Source organism: Cryptomeria japonica, chromosome 11, assembly GCF_030272615.1.
Source record: "Cryptomeria japonica chromosome 11, Sugi_1.0, whole genome shotgun sequence".
Lineage (NCBI taxonomy): Eukaryota > Viridiplantae > Streptophyta > Pinopsida > Cupressales > Cupressaceae > Cryptomeria > Cryptomeria japonica.
In genome coordinates this window covers 102,299,659-102,320,815 of record NC_081415.1, presented here as the reverse complement: position 1 = coordinate 102,320,815, position 21,157 = coordinate 102,299,659, and the positions used below count along the sequence as shown (strand labels likewise).

The 21,157-nt window shown below is 35.6% G+C and overlaps 1 protein-coding gene across 1 annotated transcript in view; it reads left to right on the top strand.

Annotated features, from left to right (window-relative positions):
• Window positions 1–20,861, top strand: part of LOC131041298 (mediator of RNA polymerase II transcription subunit 28) — a 30,610-nt gene extending 9,749 nt beyond the window's left edge. The window contains exons 2-3 of the mRNA XM_057974339.2: window positions 15,661–15,773; window positions 20,512–20,861. Coding sequence (XP_057830322.1) covers window positions 15,661–15,773; window positions 20,512–20,646 — 248 coding nt within the window. The 3' untranslated portion in view covers window positions 20,647–20,861. The remainder of the gene's footprint in view (window positions 1–15,660; window positions 15,774–20,511) is intronic.
• Window positions 20,862–21,157: the final 296 nt, after the last annotated feature.

Sequence of the window (21,157 nt, the reverse complement as noted above, 5' to 3'; positions counted from 1 at the left end):
ATTTCTTTGAGTTATGTAAATGGGGTAAAAATTGTTAAGAGTGACACATTTATAAATTGATTAAAAACTAAGTCGCATATTTAAGGTCACAAAAAGCTATGTTGGTTGTTTGACTACTTTGGAAAACTATTTGTTGCTTTGTACGGTTAGATATTTAGTATTTGGTAGTGATGCAAAAGCATCCTGGTCTACGAACAATCTTTGCACTACCCAAAAAAAAGTTTGTTTCATAATTTTGGTTGTTTGTGTGGTATGATTACTGAATTCTCCTAGAGATTGTTTATTACAGGTTTTCTTCAGCCCGGTCTTACCTATAACTGTTCTACAGGTCATCTATTGGTTGCAACTGGTCTCTACAAGTCAGCTACATACTGCTACATATGTTGTCTAGGCAGCTGCACGTGTTAAGAGACTGCTACAGGTGTGCAATAGGCTGCTACCAGAGCAGGCTGTTGCAGGTATATTGGAAGCTGCTCTAGGTGACTTGGTAACATGTCACAGGTCATTGGAGTAGCATTCTTTATCAGGGTCATGGTTTGGATGATTTATATTGCTTTCAACAATTGAAGAACCCTTTAGAGTAGAAGATTGAATGGTGGCAGTTTTCTTTTCATGTGCGGTTGAATATTCTTGTCTTGGTAGAGTTTGCCTTTTATGCTTATTTGTCAGGAACAATGGTTGACCTTCCTTTTTATTTGGCAGTCATTTTGTTTCTTTCTTGGAGGTCAATTTGATCTCCTCATAGGCCACACTTTATTCCTTTACTGATTTAGTGGTGTTTATGGCATTTGATTGTTTCCTCTGGGATGTCTGTTCATTCACTTGGCTGCAGTTCACCTTTTTTTCATCTTGGCGACTGATCATATTTATTTGGTTGGTGTCATTATTTTATGGTTGTCTGTTGGCAGTCTCAATGGAAGAGTGGGAGACTGTTTAATTTCTCATATGAGCATTGATGTCTATTTTAACTTTCCTGATCAAGCATTTGTCAGTTTCTTGGCAGGCAACAATTTCACAATTGATGGGGTGACGTGTTTTTTTTGGTCTTAATGCAGCAGCTATTAGAAAGAATGGGCCAGATTCAACAACAAAATCAGTCTAAGAGGAGAGCTATTTCCTTGAGGGAAAAAATATAGGATAGAGAGATGCTCAAGTGAAGAGTGGAGGAAACAGAAGAGGAAATAAAAGATAGATAAAAGAAATTTTTCTTATACAAAATCAGTCTAAGAGGAGAGCTATTGACTTGTACTTGATAGATACTATTTAGAATGTTGTCAATAAAAGATAGATAAAAGAGATTTTTCTTAGAAAGGTTGAGGTATTTCGTATGAGGTGAATAATTGGTATGATTTTGCCGAAGTTGCCTGTTCTGGTTTGGATCTTTGTTTATATTTGTGGATTTGGTTTGTGGATCCAGCAAATGTTTTTGGAAGTTGGATTTGTTTTGGGTCACTCTGTACAAAAACATATAAAAATAAAAAATATATATATTTGTCATCCAAAAGCAAGAATATTACAGTCAATATACATATTTCCCAATATTTTTAATATACAGAAATATTTGTAAGCCTTATAGAATATTAATGAAGTTAATATATATACAATAGGAAATTACAAATCTGAAATATCTTCATACCTTAGGCTACAATCAAAATGTTCACTCTCTTTTGCTGAGATATTCTCAATACCTCCACCTTTGTGACTCAAAACTTCAAAATTAGGGCTAATTAAAATGTCCTTAATGCATATCCATCCTTAATGATACTCTGAAAATCAATCAATGACTCACCATGTTGAAGTTTGGAGGAGAGTTCATGATTTGGTGCATCTTCATCCATCTCGAACTCTTTGCATACAAGAAGGGATGCCTTTTCCTCCTCACAATCATTTGAAGTCAATAAAACATCTTTCAAAGAATCTTTACTTTCAATTTTAATGTTGAATCCCTTTGGTATTTGCTCAGTGATGTATTGTGGCTCTGAATTTGATTGTTCTTCTTTCTTCGGTTCCACCATTTCTTTCCTATACATTTGGAGATCCTTGTGGGTCTGGTTTTGATGAAATCTTCTCCTAGATTGGGATCTCATTCCCATGCTGCAAAATTATTCAAAAGATAACATCTCCTTGCTATCAGGGTTGAGGTCTTATACTCATCATAACAAGTGGTGGTATCATTTATTGGTTGTCTTTGCTTTTCAATCGTAGGTGGTTCTTTTGATGAGAACCTTGACTGGAAAAGATGAAGTATGGTATTGATCACTAGTTGATTATTTGTTGATGCGGAAAATTTCAGTATTGGTAGTATTCATGTTTTGCAGTGTATGCAACATTTGTTCGAATTGACATTTTATTTCTTGTTGCTTTCGGATCCAATTATTCATCTATATCTTCTGGTAGGTTTTCAAATCTTTTCACTGAGATCCATCCAAAATGTTAGCTTTTATCTTGTACGTTAGCTGGAACTTGGTTTTGATACCACTATAATGTCCCCTTTATATTTTTTTATGCTTTTATACTTTTTTTTGAATTATTTGATTTTTTTTAAAACAAGAAACAAATTGAAACAGTGAATTACACATTGAAAATAATGATGGAATATATTTGATCAAACCTGCAAACCATTTATAAGCCAAATCTAAACCAAATTTTGATAAATTTAATGGTCGGTACAAACCCAATGTCACTTCAAATGCTCAGATCAGATTCAAACATAAATTTGGGAACTCTCAATGTCTGATTTTATTGATTTTTGCAATGATTACGAGTCATAAGTTTCTCTAAAACCAAAATAAGATCTGAAATTACAATTTTCAACTCACATAGACCTTTTTGTTGTGGTACAGCTGGCTTATCCAGCTAGGATAATGTCTGGACTGATACAGCAGCTGTATGACTGTGGTAGGAGTTTACAATGACCAAACACATTATTTTAACCCTCCTTCTTGTTGATGTAATGTAGATCAGATCTTGGAAACGTAAATTAGACCTCAAATTGCCAAATGAGCATGTATTAACTGTCCTCATGGGTGGTGCCTCCCAAATTAGCAATAAATATCTCACAAAAATGGTTTGCTGCCATTGAAAAATAAATTGTGAAATTTGTTGCAGCTAGCCACCTCCAAAAATAGTGTCAAAACTCTTCAATGTTGTCAACCAGAAACTGTTATTGACTGTAAGAACTCAGATCCAGCCCTTTAGGATGCCCAAAAAATTTCACCAAAAATATTGAAACTCAATATATAAACCTGCAAACATGCATCAGTGATGAAATGATGATTTTTGCTTTGCCAAAAACACTATACTGGCATTTTAGCAAAATTGAAATCCACCATGAATCAGCACAATTGTGATTCCTGGGTGGAATCACCCTAGATTGGAAACATGGGTTTTTGTTATTGCTTCCAAATGTGGAATTTAAGTGGGTTTTCGTTCCCTACATTGAACAAACTGCTCACATCTGAAAATTGGATGCAAAGGATAACTTGATGATAAAATGAGGAAAAGTGCTCCTCTAATAGTTGCTTTTTTCGGGCCCTCTAATTATTTTGTTATATATTCCCCCCAAGTATTATATTTAAGTGTTTAAAAAAACACTTTAAATTTATTAAAATCAGTTATACCTGGGGACGTTTCCAGGTGAAACAGACCTGTTTCGGGGTTGGGTACTTGTCTGGGGATGGGGGGATGTCTGCAAACGTTTCCTTGGTGTTTCTAGTCTGCAAAAAAAATTGCGAAACGTTTCCTATGAATGGGGACGGCCAGTTTTTTAATAAAAAAATCAAAACTTAAAAAAAACGTTCATTCTTATTTGCTGAGTGGCCCCCACACCTCCAGCTCGCCATTAATGGGCAAAAAGACCTAATTTTATCATTGTGTTCTTATTTTGTTGAGAAGAGCAAAAAAGGAGAAAGAAGCAGAAGTTGAAGGAGAGAAAAAAGAGAGGAAACAACAGGCTTTGAAGGAGCATTTTGAGCATTGAGATCACTCCAGGTAAGTCGTCGTTTCATTTTTTTTCTTTTCTTTTTTCAAATTTTTCAAAGATTGAAGAAGAAATGCCCATCAAATGTCTGTTCTTTTTTATCCCTCATATTTCAGTTCTCTAAACTTGCATCACAGTTATTACACTCATAAAACATGGCCAGCAATAGTGATAATGATAGTAGTGACCAAAAAGAAGTTGGAAGTCAAATAAATATAACTAGGAGTGGGATTGAGGGTGTTGGGGTGAAGTACAACCACAAAACAGATTTGAGTGCCCTTTGGCTACCTTAAAATCCTATGCACAAGCCCCTTTTAACCCCAAAAGACCTCTTCTTTGCCTTTCTCATGCCATAGATGTCAAAAAGAAAAACTCAGGTGGGGAGTAGGGTGTGGTTATGTCATGTATGCAATACTGATTTTAGAAGTAGCTACACAAGGGTGTGGTCTCATTTTTTGGTTGTTTCAAGTATAAAGGAGCATGAGAAGATAGAGTGTTATAGATTACATATGGAGGCAAAAAACAAATGTAAAACTAAAAATGTGCCCATGCTAATGCAATTTCCTTCACAACTATATACATTTCACCCTATGTCATCCAGTGGTAGTGCTATTCATAGTGTGGATGCTAAAAAAGAAAAGAGGAAGGCTAGTGATAGTGGGCAGCTAGGGTTAGTTTCAAATATGTTCAATGTGCAGGCACGGGAAACGACAAAGACTTCCAATGGTGATTTTTTTTATGCCCATGCCATCCCATTTCATGTGGCCCAATATTCTTATTTCAAAAATATGGTCAAAGATATAGCTAATTTTGGTCCCTCTTTTTTGTACCCCCTAGAGATCATAAACTACGCATTACCATCTTTGACAAAGCATATTCTAAGGTGAGTTATGGAGGACATGAGGTGTACTTGGATGAGGATAAGTTGTTCTATATGATGGATGGGTGGACCGATATTAGACATCGACCATTGATCAACATCATAGTCACATGCACAGTTGGCCCTTATTTTCTTAGAGCCATTGACTGTTCAGGGAATTACAAGGATGTAGACTTTTAGTTTAGCATTTTGTGAGAGGCCATAGAGGAGGTTGGGTACTCAAATGTTGTTTAGGTCATTACTGATTCAGCATGTGTGTGCAAGTTGGTTGGCTTGATGGTGCAAGGTGCTTACAAGCACATCTTTTGGACTCCTTGTGTTCATGCATTGAAGGACATAGGGAAATTAGATTGGGTAAAGGAAGTGGTGACACAAGTTAGAAATATTCAAATGTTCATTTGCAACCACCATACCTCATTTGCTCTCTTTAGGACTTCTTCGGAGAAGGAATTTCTCAAACTTGTGGAGACAGGATATGCTAGTTACTTCATTTTGTTAGAGAGGATTATTGAGGTGCATGATGCTCTACAATTGATGTTGGTGAATATACAGTGTAATAGATGGCCTAATGCAAGCATTGCTGAAAGAAAAGCCATTAAACAAAGGATCCTTGATGATAATTGGTGGTCCACTATGAGATAAGACATTGCTGATTTTCAAATTTTATGAAAAAATTTCTGATTTTGATATTTTAATTTTATTGTTGAATCTTTCAAAGTTTTTAAGTTTCCATGTCAATTAATTTATTCTTATTCTTATTTGAAATATTTTTTAACACTTTTTAGATATGTTTGCTCCACATCTTGCTTGTTGTAGATGTCATCAGATATGTTGATATGGACTCTCCTAATCTTGGAGAGAGATATGAAACTTTTGATAGTGTGATTCAAAAGATGAAGTAATTTTAGCTAAGGATCAACAATTGGACTTATATGAGGAGTATATTAAGCCCATTGTCATGCGGAGGTAGAACACTATGAACACTCCACTTCACATGGCAGCCTTTGCAGCAAATCCCAAATGGTACGAGCCTAGGAATGGAAGGTGCCCTCCTTTTGATGATACCGAGGTGAGACGTGGGTTCATGCAGGCACTTCAAAAGATGTATTCACCTGAGTAGGGTGGTATACTTTGCAAACAATGGGTTGCCTTCTTAAATCTTGATGGTCCAAACTTTAACACACCAAAGGTGAGGATGGATAGAGCAATAATGGCACAAAGAAACCCTATTGGATGGTAGTAATGGCATGGGGCAAATGCACTAGAGTTGAGGATGCTTGCCATTCACCTACTTTCACAGGTTGCTAGTTTCTGTTGCAAAGAGGAATTGGTCTACATATACCTTTATCCACTCCATCAAGAGGAATAGGCTTACCTCTCGACGAGCAAAGAAGTTAGTGGTTGTGCATAGTGCTTTGCGACTTAGGGATTGTCAGACTCCACAGTATCAATAGAGTCTAGCTTTACGGTGGAATATTAATCCCTAACATGCTACCTAGTTTGATGGGGACGAGGCATGAGGGATTAGTTGGGGTTCCATTGGATGATGCAACCTTTGAGGTTGAGGCTGATAGTGGCAGTGAGATTGATTTTGATGAAGATTAAGGGCAGCAACATACTTTCTTTGTTTTACTTTTGAGTCATGAGTCTCTTGACTCTTTTGAGTCTTTTTAGTATTTTGATATATGATAGTGTGATACATTGATATATGATATTTTTCATTTTGTTGAAACTCGGAGCCTTTGGGCATTTTGATATTCATATGATTACATGCATATTGACAGTGATAATTGATTCTAGATTCAATCGGATTATATTTATGAATGAATGAAATTGAAAATTTGAAAGCAATTTGAATTAACTATAGTTACATAGTATTAAGTTACGTCATGTATATCAATTTATGAATTTCAACTATCATTTATCAATGTTATTATATGAATATATTTAAAATTTGAAATTTTCCTATCTATTTTAAAATTTTCCTTTTTTTTATATAGCCGTCCCCTCTACCGTCCCCTAAAATGGCAAAAAAAAAATCCGCCCTAGAAACCTGTTTTCCCGTTCCCCCCATTCCCCTATCCCAAAAATTCGGGGTAACATAGATTAGAATAGAATTATTTAAGTTGCCCCAAATATAAAAGTGAACGGGTCCAACTACAAAAAATATTATTAATTATTTTAATCTAAAAAAGGGCACATGATAGTGTCATTTCATGGACAGCCATTACACATTAACATTGAAAGGAATTCATAGTGTTTAACAAATGACCCAAATACAGTAGCTATCAGTTTCAACACAACCTTCAAAAAGAATGAGCTAACATTTGAACTACTGACATCCAAAAAGTGATGGAGTATTGTCGGATTTTACTTACAAGTCAAGCTCGGTAATTGTTTGATTTCTTGAGTGTTGGTCTAAAGTAGTCATGTCGGATTTCTTCTTCTTCCAACTTTGGAAACAGGTCGACAAAAGCACAAAAAGTTAGTTTCTAAGTTTCTCTGCTCTACAAGACTTTGTTATGGTTATGAATAATAGTGTTCTCTCTGGATAGTTGCTTTAACTCTTGAGTCTTGTTATTATATTATTCATTTTTGTAGACACCTTGACATTCTTGAGCGTTAATTTCAAAGTTTATTTGCTCTTCAAGACTTTGTTATGCTCGTGAATGATGGTTTTTAATCTGGATAGTTGCTTTAACTCTTGAGTCTTACTATTATATTATTCATTTTTATAGACACCTTGACATTCTTGAGCACCATGTTGGGAAGGGTTACAATATATATAGTCAATATCTTAACAATAAAACAAGAAACTTAAAAAAAAATGAATAACATTCAGTTTGAACAGTTCTACATGTCAAAATAAGAGCCAAATAGAGGCCATCACCATCGGTTCAAAACATCGGAAATGGTCCCTGTTGATTTATATTGGACCTGAGTTTATATGGGTTTATGCTAGTAGGTTATCGTGAAAAGCCATGATAAACTTCAAAAAGTTGCGAGAAAGGTTGTTAGGTGGTATCTTTTCTCTTTCTAGTATGGTTGGAGTCTGAGGAGATGAAAGGCCATCAAAGATTTGGAAAACAACTTGGGAGAAAGGATTCAGTGAACAACTGGGACAGAACAATAATAATGAGGGCTAGGAGCTGGATGAAAATTTGTTTTAAGCAAAGTTATCGGGAAACTTCATTAATAGGAACATGTATTGTGCATTTGTCTCTGTACCCACAATTTTTGGTGATTACATTCATATATAATATAGCTATCTCCTTGTTTATTTACTTACTAACCCTAATTTGGTTGGTCTCTTCATCTCCATATTGGTACCTGTTGTGAGGTACTCACACTTTGCCCCATCGCAAATGGGGACCCCCACTTTTTTGCTTTCTAGGTTAGTCGTCTTAGCTTAGTTGTTAGTGGTTGTCAAGTCTTTTCTATTAACCTTTTTGTTTGTAATTGCTCAGGAGCTGATCAAGTCCCCCTCTTAAGAATGAAGTGAGGTTAAAACTCCCTTTGCCTAGTCAAGGCATAATCCCTTCCACTTCTCCTAGTCTTGTCAGTGGGTGCCCAAACCCGATCACTCCCATTTCCATTTCTCATCATTACCATCACCATTTCACCATTCCATTTCCTTCCATTTCCACCTCCCCTACCACGCTTCACTTCCATTTACCATATCCTCTACCCACCTACCTTTCTATACTCCATCTATCCTTCCTTCCACCCATTCCCATATCCTAACCTACTTCACCCACATAACCTACCTTATATTTCCTAAATTCCATCCCACGTCCTTAACCTACCCCTACCACTACCTTTATGATGCAGAGGATCATGAAAAAACCAACCAAGAACCCCAAATCAACCATGGAGTTCAATCTTCAACACAATATCTTCAATGTCAGAGGCATAAACATATTAAAATTCCTCATATTATCATATTACTTTCATCCAAATCCATTTCAAGTTCATCCAACACTCTTTATCAAGGTACTAAAACATCAAACTCATATACCATACTGATTTCAAGGTAATATATCACATCTCAATAGTCATACTTCCATGCATGCTACAGGGGTTCATTAATGCTGTCTCAAACATATCCAATCATTTATATCTTTGCAAACCATTAAACTTCATTGTTCATTGAAAGAATCCAAATCACTATCATCAAGGTGATTGTCATTCACATGACAGTTTTCTATACCTGCACTCCAACATTAATAACTTCCAAACCAGAAAATAATAGTCCAATCGCTCCGGTGGAGTTTTAGACAACTTGATTACGAACAACATATCCAAAATTAATAAAGATCCAACGGTTAAATAAACAGTTATCATCTCTGTACTGAGACCAATTTTGACTGTCATAAATCTGGAAAATGTATGCTTGCTGCCTGCTAGGGCATCATATTTCACAACAAATACTCAACCAAACGAAAACAAGACCATACTCAAATGAAAACCCTCTGAGTCTACTTTCAGAATATTCAAGCCATTAATTTTTCAATGGTGAAATCACAAGATAATTACAAACCCTTTCTAGCAACTCCATTTAAGACAGCGTAAAACTGGTTTTCACCAAAACCTTCATAACTTTCACAAATCTGCATAAAAATGACTCAAACCAAAATAAAATGAAAGGTTATTAACATTTTTTTCCAATGAATCCACTTATAGGTCTCAACTCTTCCATATTCATTCGTACCAAACGCTGCAACATGACTATTTTCAAGATATCTGAAAGTTGCAATCCATAAAACATCCATAACTTCTTTGTTTCTCAATGAAACCACTCCAAACAAAAACAAGAAAGAAGATAATTCAAAATAATATCTAACCATGACTTTACCTTTACCTCCATCACCCCTTCCATCTCATTCACCTCCCACCTTCTAACCTATACCTTTATCTACCCAACCCTCTTCCCATCCTAGCATACTCATCCCCTACCCTTCACCTACATATACCTTCATTTTTACCTACACCTCCCTTTACCTACACCTTCCTTCCCCTAGCCTAAACCCCAGCCCATTATAACCTTACCCCCTTACCCTTTTTGTTACCCCTTATACCTCCCGTTCCATTCTACTCCCCATATGTCTTAACTTCTCTCACCAACCTCTTTTACCTCCCACATCCTAAACCTCCTCACCCCACGTATTTCCTACCCATACCCGTTATGTCTCCCTTTTCCCAAACATCCTCTCCTTCCCTTCCTCACGTGGTATTTCCCCTACCACTCTTCCCTTCCCCCACAACACTTCACATTTCTTTATCCATCTTTGCCACATCACATTTTGGGCTCCACTTTAAATTCAAAATGGAGAATTAAATTGATTTGTCTTAAGGACTCTTGCTGGGACCCACTAACCACTGGCTGAGAATGAAAAATGTTTTTTTCCTTGATATTGCATGGGCCCCACCAGAAATTTTGAATGGAAGAAAAGTTTTTTTTTTTTCCGGAATTTTAAAAGATAAAGTATCCACCTCATCAGTCCTTGCAAGGTGTGGCAACAAAAAATAAGGAGCTGGCCTCTGAATGAAGATGTGTCACTTTAATGAAGATAGAGTAAAACAGACCCTTTAACATCCACCGTCTATATAAGAGGACATCCATCCTCATTCCAAGGCATCAATCAAAGCAATTGATACGATCTGCTCTGCAATCTAAAGACAGCGAATTGCAGCAGACAGAGAGGCAGAGCTACAAATTTGAGGATCAAAATTCAGATCAGAACTGATTTCAAGGACTAATTCCATCAGTAGATTGTTATTTTCCAGATTTGAATTGATATTTGAAAGCACAATTAATGATGCATTGGGGGTGTGTAAGATTGTTTTATTTGCAGGATTCTTGATTCATTATGTGTCTTTTAGGTTTTGATAAGGGGACCGAAAGCTGATAAAGAGATGATTTCATTAGGAAGTTCAAAGACTACACTCCAAGGCAAATCAAATTCAAGGAGGACTCACACATCAACATCCACATTTGGGAAAGGGACAATACCAAGATTCAATCACATGAAGAGGGTAGATCAGACCATTACTATGTACTTACAGAGCTGATTGCAGGAGATTCACCACCTTAAACAGAGTTGGAGTTTGATACAAAAGCAAAGGGAAGCTCATGGAATGATGAAGAAGAACGAGCAAGTGCATCATGTTTACTAACAACAAATTTCTTCAAGTTTGAAATCCACTTCATGCTCAAGGCTAGAAGAGCGTACTTCATCACTTCAAGGAGAGGAGCGAACTTCATGTGATGGCTGATAGGAGCGACTTCATGTGTTGAGGATTTAGAGCGAGGTTCATACTTCATGAGTCAGCAATTTAGAGCGAGCTTCATTTTTAGGAAGTTTGAAGCGAACTGCACAAATCAATGAAATGGAGCGAGGTTCATACTTCTTGAATCAAGAAAATGGAGCTAGGTTCATACTTAATGAATCAACAAATTGGAGCGAATTTCATGTAAAGGTGAACTTCACGAGTTTGAAAATTGAAGCGACTTCATGAGTTGTGACTTTGGAGCGAATTCATGATTAAAAGGAGATGAGCGAATGCACCCAAGACAAGATACAAGGCAACTAAATAGATGCATTTTCCTTAAAGCTAAGTTGATGCCTAAGAGGGGATGATTTTGAATGAGTCGGGCCAATGAGAGCGCACTTCACAAACTGAAACAGAAAAACATACTTCACAAATTGGAGGATATGAGCGCACTTCAGCACTTCACAAATAGGAAGGGATGAGCGAATTTTATGAACATGTTAAATGGAGCGACTTCACAAGTTGGAGATTTGGAGCGACTTCATGAGTTGACAAGTTGGAGCGAATTTCCTACTTCATGAGTTGACAAATTGGAGTGAACTTCATGTCTTGCAACCTTGGAGCAAACTTCATGACTTCACCTCTTGGAGTGACTTCATGACTTCACCTTTTGGAGCGAATCTCATTAATGAGCATACATAAGCGAGTCCACGTAAGCGAAGTTGAAGGAGAAATGAAGAATTTTTGATAGCAATCGCCTTGAATGGATTCAATTCCAAATGCACTTTGTGAGTTGACAAATTGAAGCGAAATTTCTTACTTCATGAGTTCAGCAATTGGAGCGAAATTTCCTACTTCATGAGTTGCAAGTTTGGAGCGAACTTCATGACTTTGCATTTTGGAGTGAATTTCATACTTCATGAGTCGCAAGTTTGGAGCGAACTTCATGACTTTACATTTTGGAGCGAATTTCATACTTCATGAGTTGCAAGTTTGGAGCGAACTTCATGACTTTGCATTTTGGAGCGAATTTCATACTTCATGAGTCACAAATTTGGAGCGAACTTCATGTTTGGAAGAGACAAGCAAGCTTAGCAAGCAAGGTGATTGAAATAAGACTTCATGTGCACACCACTTAGAGCGGATTTCAAATGCACTTTGTGAGTTGACAAATTGAAGCGAACTTCCTACTTCATGACTTGGCCTTTTGAAGCGAATTTCATGTTTGAGACATTTCAAGCGAACTTCACAAGTCATGAAAATGGAGTGAAGTTCATGCAAGTCTACTTCATGAGTTGATGATTAGGAGCGAATTCCATTCAAAAGAACTTCATGAATCAATGAAATGAAGCGAACTTTATACAAAATGCACTTCATGAGTTAGAGGTTGAAAGCGAATTTCATGATTTGGGAAAATGGAGCGAATTCCCTATGAAGGTGAACTTCATGAATTCATAATTTGGGCGAATTGCATGTTTGAGAGATTTTAAAGTGAACTTCATGAGTTCAAGGTTTGGAGCAAACTTCAGGAGTTGAAGATTTGGAGCGAATTTTTACAAAGGTGAACTTCATGACTTAGAAGATTGGAGTGAATTGATTGAAACAAGCTTCACATGCACACCATCTAGAGCAATCTTCATCTTCAAACATACATAAGCGAATCTCAACTTCATCTTCAAATCTACATGAGCAAATCTCAACTTCATGAATTAGCATGCATGAGCGAATTTCATATTGAATTTCACAAACTCAACATGCAAGAGTGAACTTCATGAATGGACATAGGGGAGCGAACTTCATGTTTAGAGCTGCAAAAGCGAATTTCAAGAATGAAAGTAAATTCAAAGGCAAGACGAGGGCAACTTAATGAACATCAAGGGTGGAATAAACTTCAAGAACTCGTCTCCAAGGAGCGCAAAAACAACTTCAAGTGTCACTTCATGAGGGTAAATTCTTTTTTTATGCTCTTATTAAACCTATATATCAATTGTATTTGATGCTTGCTTGTTTGTTTTGTAGGAGATGAAGCAAGATACAAGCAGAACCTCTTCAAGAAGCTTCGTCAGCAAACATCAAGGAAGAGAAGATCTCAAAGTGTTTAAAGACTCTCACCACCTCAATTGCATAGTTGCAAGCATAGAGCGGGATATCTTCAAGGTTCTCATTCTATCACATTGATATGGAAAGATCATAGGAGTGCAAAGGAGAAATCATGCAACTACCTAAAGGCACTAGAGTATCAAGGAAGGATAACCTACATGATGGAAGGATGTTTAACAATCTTGAATTCCCTTCGGGAATCCAAGAATCGAAGTTAGTACGATGAAGAGCTACATTCAACCATTTGCATCATTCATCAAGTATGTTGAAAACGAAGGAAGATCAACCAAAGTCATCGCAAGACCTACATTGAGCATGATCGAGGGAGTAGATAGTTTCAGAAGAGTTAATCAAAGTTTGCTTCTCATCATCATCATCACTTTAAGCAAACTGGATAATGTTGAGTATCAAGAGATGTCTCTCAACATCCCTTCATGATGAAGAATCAAATCAAGTCTATAAAGTGCAAGTTGGAAGTTGCGTCTTAGTCATTGTCCCAGTCACTATCTCTGCCAATCAAGGAAGGTCTACCTCAGCATGTCTTGATTCAATGTACTTGACTCACCGGTGATGGCAGAAACTTCAAGGCACCTACCCTTGTTATGTTGTAATCATTTCATTGGCCAAATTGGGATTGTTGTAACAAACCCTAATTAGGGTTTCATTGTAAAATCTTGGCCATTGATAGAGATTCAATCCTGGCCGTTCATTGTAAATGAGTTCTCTATATAAAGCTCAAGCTTTTCATTTGTAAGGTTAATAGTTAATAGTGCTAGAATAGTTAGCTAATAGTTAATAGCAATAGAAGAATAAATAGTTTTTGAAGAATAGAATAGTAATTAGAGTAGAGGTAGAAATCGTTGCCTAAGTTGTAAATGAACTCCATTTTCATCGAAGTTATGGTGGAGTGTGTTGTTTTTTTACAATGTGCATGGTTTCTTGTTGGATCTTCATGTTAGATGATAAATAAATTAGATTGAATGGAGGAATTTGTTGAATGTATTCATGTGAAATCTGTCTAGTCCATACCACTAGCCTCATACTGATTGCAAGTGTGCCTTGCATGGTCAACTGGAATACTATGTGCTTAACTTCAAATCGCTATACATCCATTGTTTATGCATTAACTTGAATGGTGAGCAGTGTTCGATGGTAATGATTTGAACATCTTTGAAATGTCCTTAGAAGATTGCACTAAGCTTGTGTCAAATTGTTCAGTTTGATGGTGAGACCTCGTTTAGTAGGATTCCATCTAATCATTCATCTATCTTCTTACATTCTAGGCCTTAGTATAAACTCTCTCAACCCTTTACCTTTTGTCATTTTTTAAAAATCAAGCTAGTTAGGACAAAAAAGCATCACCATATTCCAGCATCAAATGATCAAGTTCCAGCAAATCAAGCATTTAGGCATTCAAATGTAAGTCCCCTTGTGATTCCAGCATAATCACATCAAACCAATGAGTTTATCCACATGTAGTGACCCGACATTCATGAACCTTGGAGTCTTCTCAAGTGATCCTTAAGCTAATCTTCAGCATTTGAGAGATTTTGTTCAAGAGAGGATAAGATACTTTTAGGTATTTTATTCTGTGTTTGCATGTGCCTAAAAAACACATCAACAGTACCTACCCTTTTGTCTCCTGGTTATTATGGTTTTAAGTGAAGTTGCAATTGGCTTGGAAATGATATGGTTTGAACAGGATCAACGGCTAGGAAAAACATGATGCAATGGCATATTAAAGTACACATGCCATTACTGTTGTCGATGACATAGAATAGATGTATGTATTAGAGGTATTGGGAACACTTATTGGAGAGTTCGTGAACATTTTGCATCAAATTTGTAAGTAAGGCTCCCCCAACCTAATTGTATGTTAACTTAGTAGTTTTGATGAGAAATTAAAGATTGGATCTATATATCTGAACAAGCTAGTTAACATTTTTAGTTTTTTAAAAGATACAATTGCCATTTATGTTGGATCCTTCTGTACTCAAAAGTGTTTGGAAAGTTGTAATAGGAATCTTAGTGACACAAAGTATTGTGTAGGAATTTTTTTTTAATTTGCTATGCCTTCTGACGGAAGCCTAGCAATATGAACATTTTCTGTTACTTTTCATTCTGTTGGCTACATTCATTTACATCCAATGTGTATGTCCCACTGACATGTTTTTCTACCCTTAAAATTTTGTATAGGACCATGTAACTACGTAGGAGATAATTTCTGGGCATTAGAATTGCTGATCATAATTGACGAAATCAGTCACATCCATTCTGTAACTTGTCTTATAATTCCAGATATGAACTCTCTGTTAAAGGAAATGGAAAAGGAATAATTCATCTGTCTGTGCTCATATTAATTCCTTGGTTGTTTTCTTTTCATGCCAACTTCAAATTCATAATATTTTGTTGTACTATGTTCATACAGTTGATGTAGAGAGGCATGCAAGGGACTTCATGGAAGCAGCAAAAAAGCTTCAACTTTTCTTTATTCGACTTCAACATCAAAGTCAACCTAGCAAAGAGGAGGCATTGAAAAAGGTATCGTTCTTTTTTGATGCTTAACGCTTGAGAAAGATAACTTTTGTGTTTTGAACATTGATTGGATTTTGGGGCTTTTATATTCACCTTTCATTATGTAGGTAGCATGTGATATCCCTAATGTTTTTTTTAATGAGATTCCTTTGTGTTTTCTGAACTTACAACCAACTGAAACTATTTGTAATGCTTAGGCAAACAGCAATTAATGGAAAAAACCCTTGAAATCTGCTAGTTAACAATAAAATTTAGGTCAGATGTCACAGGTAATCAACATGATAGAAGTAACTTATCTAAATAATATTTTATTCAATGTCAGAGATATATGATGCTGTATGCAGAACTGGATTAATTAACTTAAAAATTACAAACAAATGTACTCACCATCAAGCTCTACAAACAATTTGTACAACTGCGAGAATGTCTACAACTCATTTAGCTGCCCAAGTGCTGGTTACAGACCCTCATGCCTTAACACAGCTATGTGTGAGATCTGGAGATGAACGAGGGGAGCTCTGGAGGTCTGACAATGTTGTCAATATGTTAAATTTCCAAATTTCCGCCTTCAGATGTGCTGATTCCTGGGTTCAATTTGCTATTCTTAGTTGTTGTTTCCTCCCCAAAGCTTGAATAAACCCTAGGCGCCAATATCTCAGACGTGAAAGCCTGTGGTTAATGATGGTGACCAGCTACCAATCTGAGCACAGCCTTAGGATCTGCCTTTTGTTGCTTGGAAATAACCTCCTCCTATGGTGATTGGTTTTATGTTGATGTGAACAGCTCCCAAACATCTATTTGCTTGATCTCTTGAAATGGAGAGCCAAGAGGGTTTTCATCCTCCTAGTCCCCAGAATCTAGTCAAGGGTTGTCGTCCTTGGAGTTTAAATGAGTATAAACTCCAAAATGGAAGAAATCAAATGAATTCCTGATGATCAAATAAAGATAGGTGCTTCTTTGATTTACCTTTTCAAATAGGGCCTTTGGGTTTTAAATTTTCCTTCAAGTATTTTAAAAGTACTTTAATTTTTATTTAAGCATATAAAAATACTTTTATTTTAATAGGTAATGTTTTAAAACTCTTTTTCAATTAATTATAATAATTTTATTAAGTTGCCCCAGAAATTAGAAATGATTGGGCGCAACTTAAAGAATATTATTAATTTTTTTAATCCAAAAAAAGGGACATGACACAGCTTGCTCCATATGAGTCTAGAGTTGTTTGTTGTCTTCATGATTCATAGGATAGACTTAATATTGTTCATGTCGATATTTTATATCAACTTCTAGATGCTTATGACCCCCTCTAGGCTACGCGGTTAATCAGAAAAATATAATTTTATCAATTTACCAGAAAGTGGCACCACAAAGATTTTGGAAATATAGTGCCATTCTTAGGTTTGTACATAAATAGTCTGCACATTCCCATGCTTCACCTACAAAAGAAAGAAAATGTACGCAGGGCTCTCATCTTCAAGCATTCCCTGTTATGGCATGTCAAACTTTCTCAGTCACTCCAAATATTAAAGGATGTATTTATTTTCCAAATTGACACACCTGTTAACCATTTTTTAAAATAATAACATTACTCGTTTAATACAACATTAATGGCTATATAGCTGTATACCACAGTTGTACATACCTGCCTGAATACAGGCTGCACTTGGGACAAATCTGTACTGAGTATGTTGGTACAGCTAAGGGTTATACAGTTGCACAAACATATTCATGACCATAGAGCTATATAAAATTGTTGCAGATACCTGCGTGAACACAGGGTCCACCTGGGACAAAACTGTAATGAGTATGTTGATACAGCTAAGGGATGCGTTTATTTTCCAAAACGACACATCTTTTTACCATTTCTTGATTATGAATCTTTGTAATAGTACTTTGGCTATAAAATAATTACATTACTTGTTTAGTACAACCTTAATGGCTATATAGCTAAACAAGATGGTTGCACATATGGTTGCATATACCTGCCTGAACATAGGCTGTACCTGGGACAAAACTGTAATGAGTATGTTGGTACCGCTAAGGGATGCACAGTTGCACAAACATATTCTTGTTTTTTGTGAAGTACCAGATTTGAGGATACATTTCCATTCCATTCATTCAGCCCATATACCCCTTCAAAAATTTGAAGATACAAACTAATTTGTTTATACTGTGATGTTTCATTGTCATCCAACGAGTATGAAACATTATGATTGACTGCTCATTTTCCAATATAAAAATAAACTGCAGTGGGAAACAAATGTCTTTAATTTCTTTCAAGAACTGCCTCTCATATTAGACCTGTAATCAATGGAATTATAGCAGCTTAACCATGTGGTTACAAGGAAAATTCTGTTCTAAGAAAGTGAGAAAGGAATACATCTGGGAATTAGCCCCAAGTGGCAGAGACCAGCATCTATAGGGAAACTAGCAAACCTCGCTTGGACAAGAAGAGCTACATCCTGCCTGAATCATCGTGTGTCCAGTAAACTGACGGGGCATATCTGTTGAAAATCTGCATTTAACTTCCACAAAAAAATATTATTACTTTCAATTTTTTGCGTGCATAGGTAAATTTAAGCTAGGGGGTAAATAGATTTTGAACTATCTTTGGAAAATTTATAGTCCTAATCTAAGTCACCAGGTTCGAATTCGAATTTGAAGTTCGACAGCTTTGAAATTCGAATGAAGTTCGATGCGGAAAAAATTCGAAATGTATAAAATTCGAATTAAATTCGCCATATGTAATTTTTAAATTTTTTTAATAAATATATGTAAATATGTAATATATCTATAAAATTGCGTAAATAGTTTAACATTATAAATTTATAAATAAACATTATAAAGTATAAACTATTAATTAACCTAAAAAAATATTAAATAAACAACATTATTAAATAATAAACCTAAAAAAATATTAAATAAACAACATTATAAACATTATAAATAAATAATAAACCTAAAAAAATATTAAATAAACAACAATATTAAATAAATAATAATAAATTTATAATAAACATTATTAAATTGTTTATAAAAATATTAAACCTAAAAAAAATAAAAAAAATATAAAAATATATAATATAAAATTACAAACCATTAATATAAAATTATAAATTTTTAAACTATATAAACATTATAAACATTATAAAATTATAAATAAATAAAGAAATAATAAACTTAAAAAAAATGGCGTCGCGGATTGGTCGTGGCGTCGCCTACTGGTGGCGGCCGGCGGACTGGGTGACCCGCGTGGGCGTGACTGGTGCGACTCGCGTGGGCGTTGGCAACTCGCGTGGGCGTGACTGGTGCGACTTGCGTGGGCGTGACTGCAACTCTTGCGGCCGCCGTATTTATAAAATCCGCGACGAAACCCTAAAACGCAAGCCAAAAAAACTTTATCGCAAACCCTAAATTTTAATTCAAATTTAATCGAATTTAATCGAAGTTTTGCATATTTTTTCAAGTTCGCCGAATTTCGAACTTCAAGGTTCAAATTCGGCTGAACCTGGTGACTTAGGTCCTAATTACAAGTGATGTCACCAGGAAATCAAAAAGAAGTTCCATTTCAAATAATTTCCTTTTTGATTTCCTGGTGGCATCATTTCTAATTAGGACTAATTAAAAGGTGTTCTTTGGCAAAGCCACTACAGGCTACTTGATATTTTCACCCATGCTTTTTTTCATTAATATTTTGCTAGTTAAGTCTTCTCCTTTATGTCCATGTCAATCCTTCGAATATATCAAGTTTGCAGCTATTGTTCTTGTCTGCATATGTGGAATTTTTTTATATTTTAATAGAGTGATTTATCCTGTAATGTCGAGAATATGCTAAAAATTGTAAATGAATGGTTCCAAGCAGGCCAATCTTCAGATTCAATCTTGAAACATCCTTATAAAATTACACAACTGTAAATCTAGTGTCTGTACAATTTTCGTCATATCTAAACAGTGCCTGCTGAAATCAATCTCGTTGAGGCTGAAATACTGAGTTCAGATCACATTCCGTTCTAATTTCTGTCAGCCATTATTTGCAAATTGCAATTTATGAATGAATAGTTTTTCAATTTTTACATCGTTATGCTTATATTTGCACAATCTATATGATGCTTAGTTATGGTGACCAAAGGCAAAGATCGTGGAAAGTGAGTTTTACCTTTATGTTACTTAATAACTCAGTGAAAATATACTATATTTTGATTTAAAGAAGGCTATGCTAGCAATCTCCCAGCAGTCTATTCCACAAAACAGTTTTTCAGACTGAACTGATCCTCATTCAACTATGATCTAGCATGATATGGCCACTCTTTTTCAGCGATTTATCCTGTCACTGGAGAGTTTAAATTCCACTTTAGAAGTTAACATTTCTCCTATTTAATGGTTATTTATGTTCCTCTATTGAGGACTTCGGTTGTAAAACGTTCCTACTACATGCTTGTTAATATTGATTGATTGTATGAGCTCCACCAATAAATTATGCTGCTATTCAAGATGATGCTACTTCCATTCGTGATAATGGATGGTCTTGTGCAAATACAGAAATTGGACAATTAATGTTCTCTTAAGATGTCAATTGTTGAGCTTTTGAGCATTTGACTGCTTAAATATCTTTGTTTAGGTTTACAGAAACCTAATGGTTACTTTCATGGAACATATGCTCTAGAGAACAAGAGAGGAATGCTTTTCCACATGCAGGAAATTTTTACCGATTTCAGTTTATGCAATAATGCTTCTCCATATGCAGGAAATTTCAGCTTTGGAGGAAGAGCTGAAAGCTAAAGATGAGTTAATTCAAAGGCAAGAAAAACTAATCCGAGGATGGAAAGAGCTTTTAATGAATCAACGAGCTGCTAATGTGACAGAGTTAGAGAGAGTGTAGAAATATGTTTTGATGTGTTGAGGGAAAAGAGTCATCTGCACAAGTCTTTGAGGGTGATTGTTTTAATTTTTCTTTTTTTGTCATACCTTAAATATGCCACCATATTGAGAAATCAAAATGTATTTAATTAAATCGCTGTATAGAACTTTTCAAACATGACATCTCTGCATGTGAAACTTGAGATCTAATCTAAAAGGGATCCACATTGAGGGTTATGCCTGTTTTTATACGGTGAATTTGAAGGTTATGTTCATTTCTTTTTGACTTCATCCAACTTTTGATTTTAGAGCAATCTTCATGTAGTTGGTCACTGTACTTGAACTCTGAAAATTCTTCTCTCTATTGCTGCTAGTTTACCATACTAAGAACAAATGTTTATTTCTTTATCTCTGTCATGGAGTTTTACTTTCTAGTATATTAATGGGTAGATCGTGAAAGTATATGAATAAAGCAACAAAATCAATGTTCCACGGAGATATGTCCCCATTGGTCTAGTTGATGTGCAGGAGTT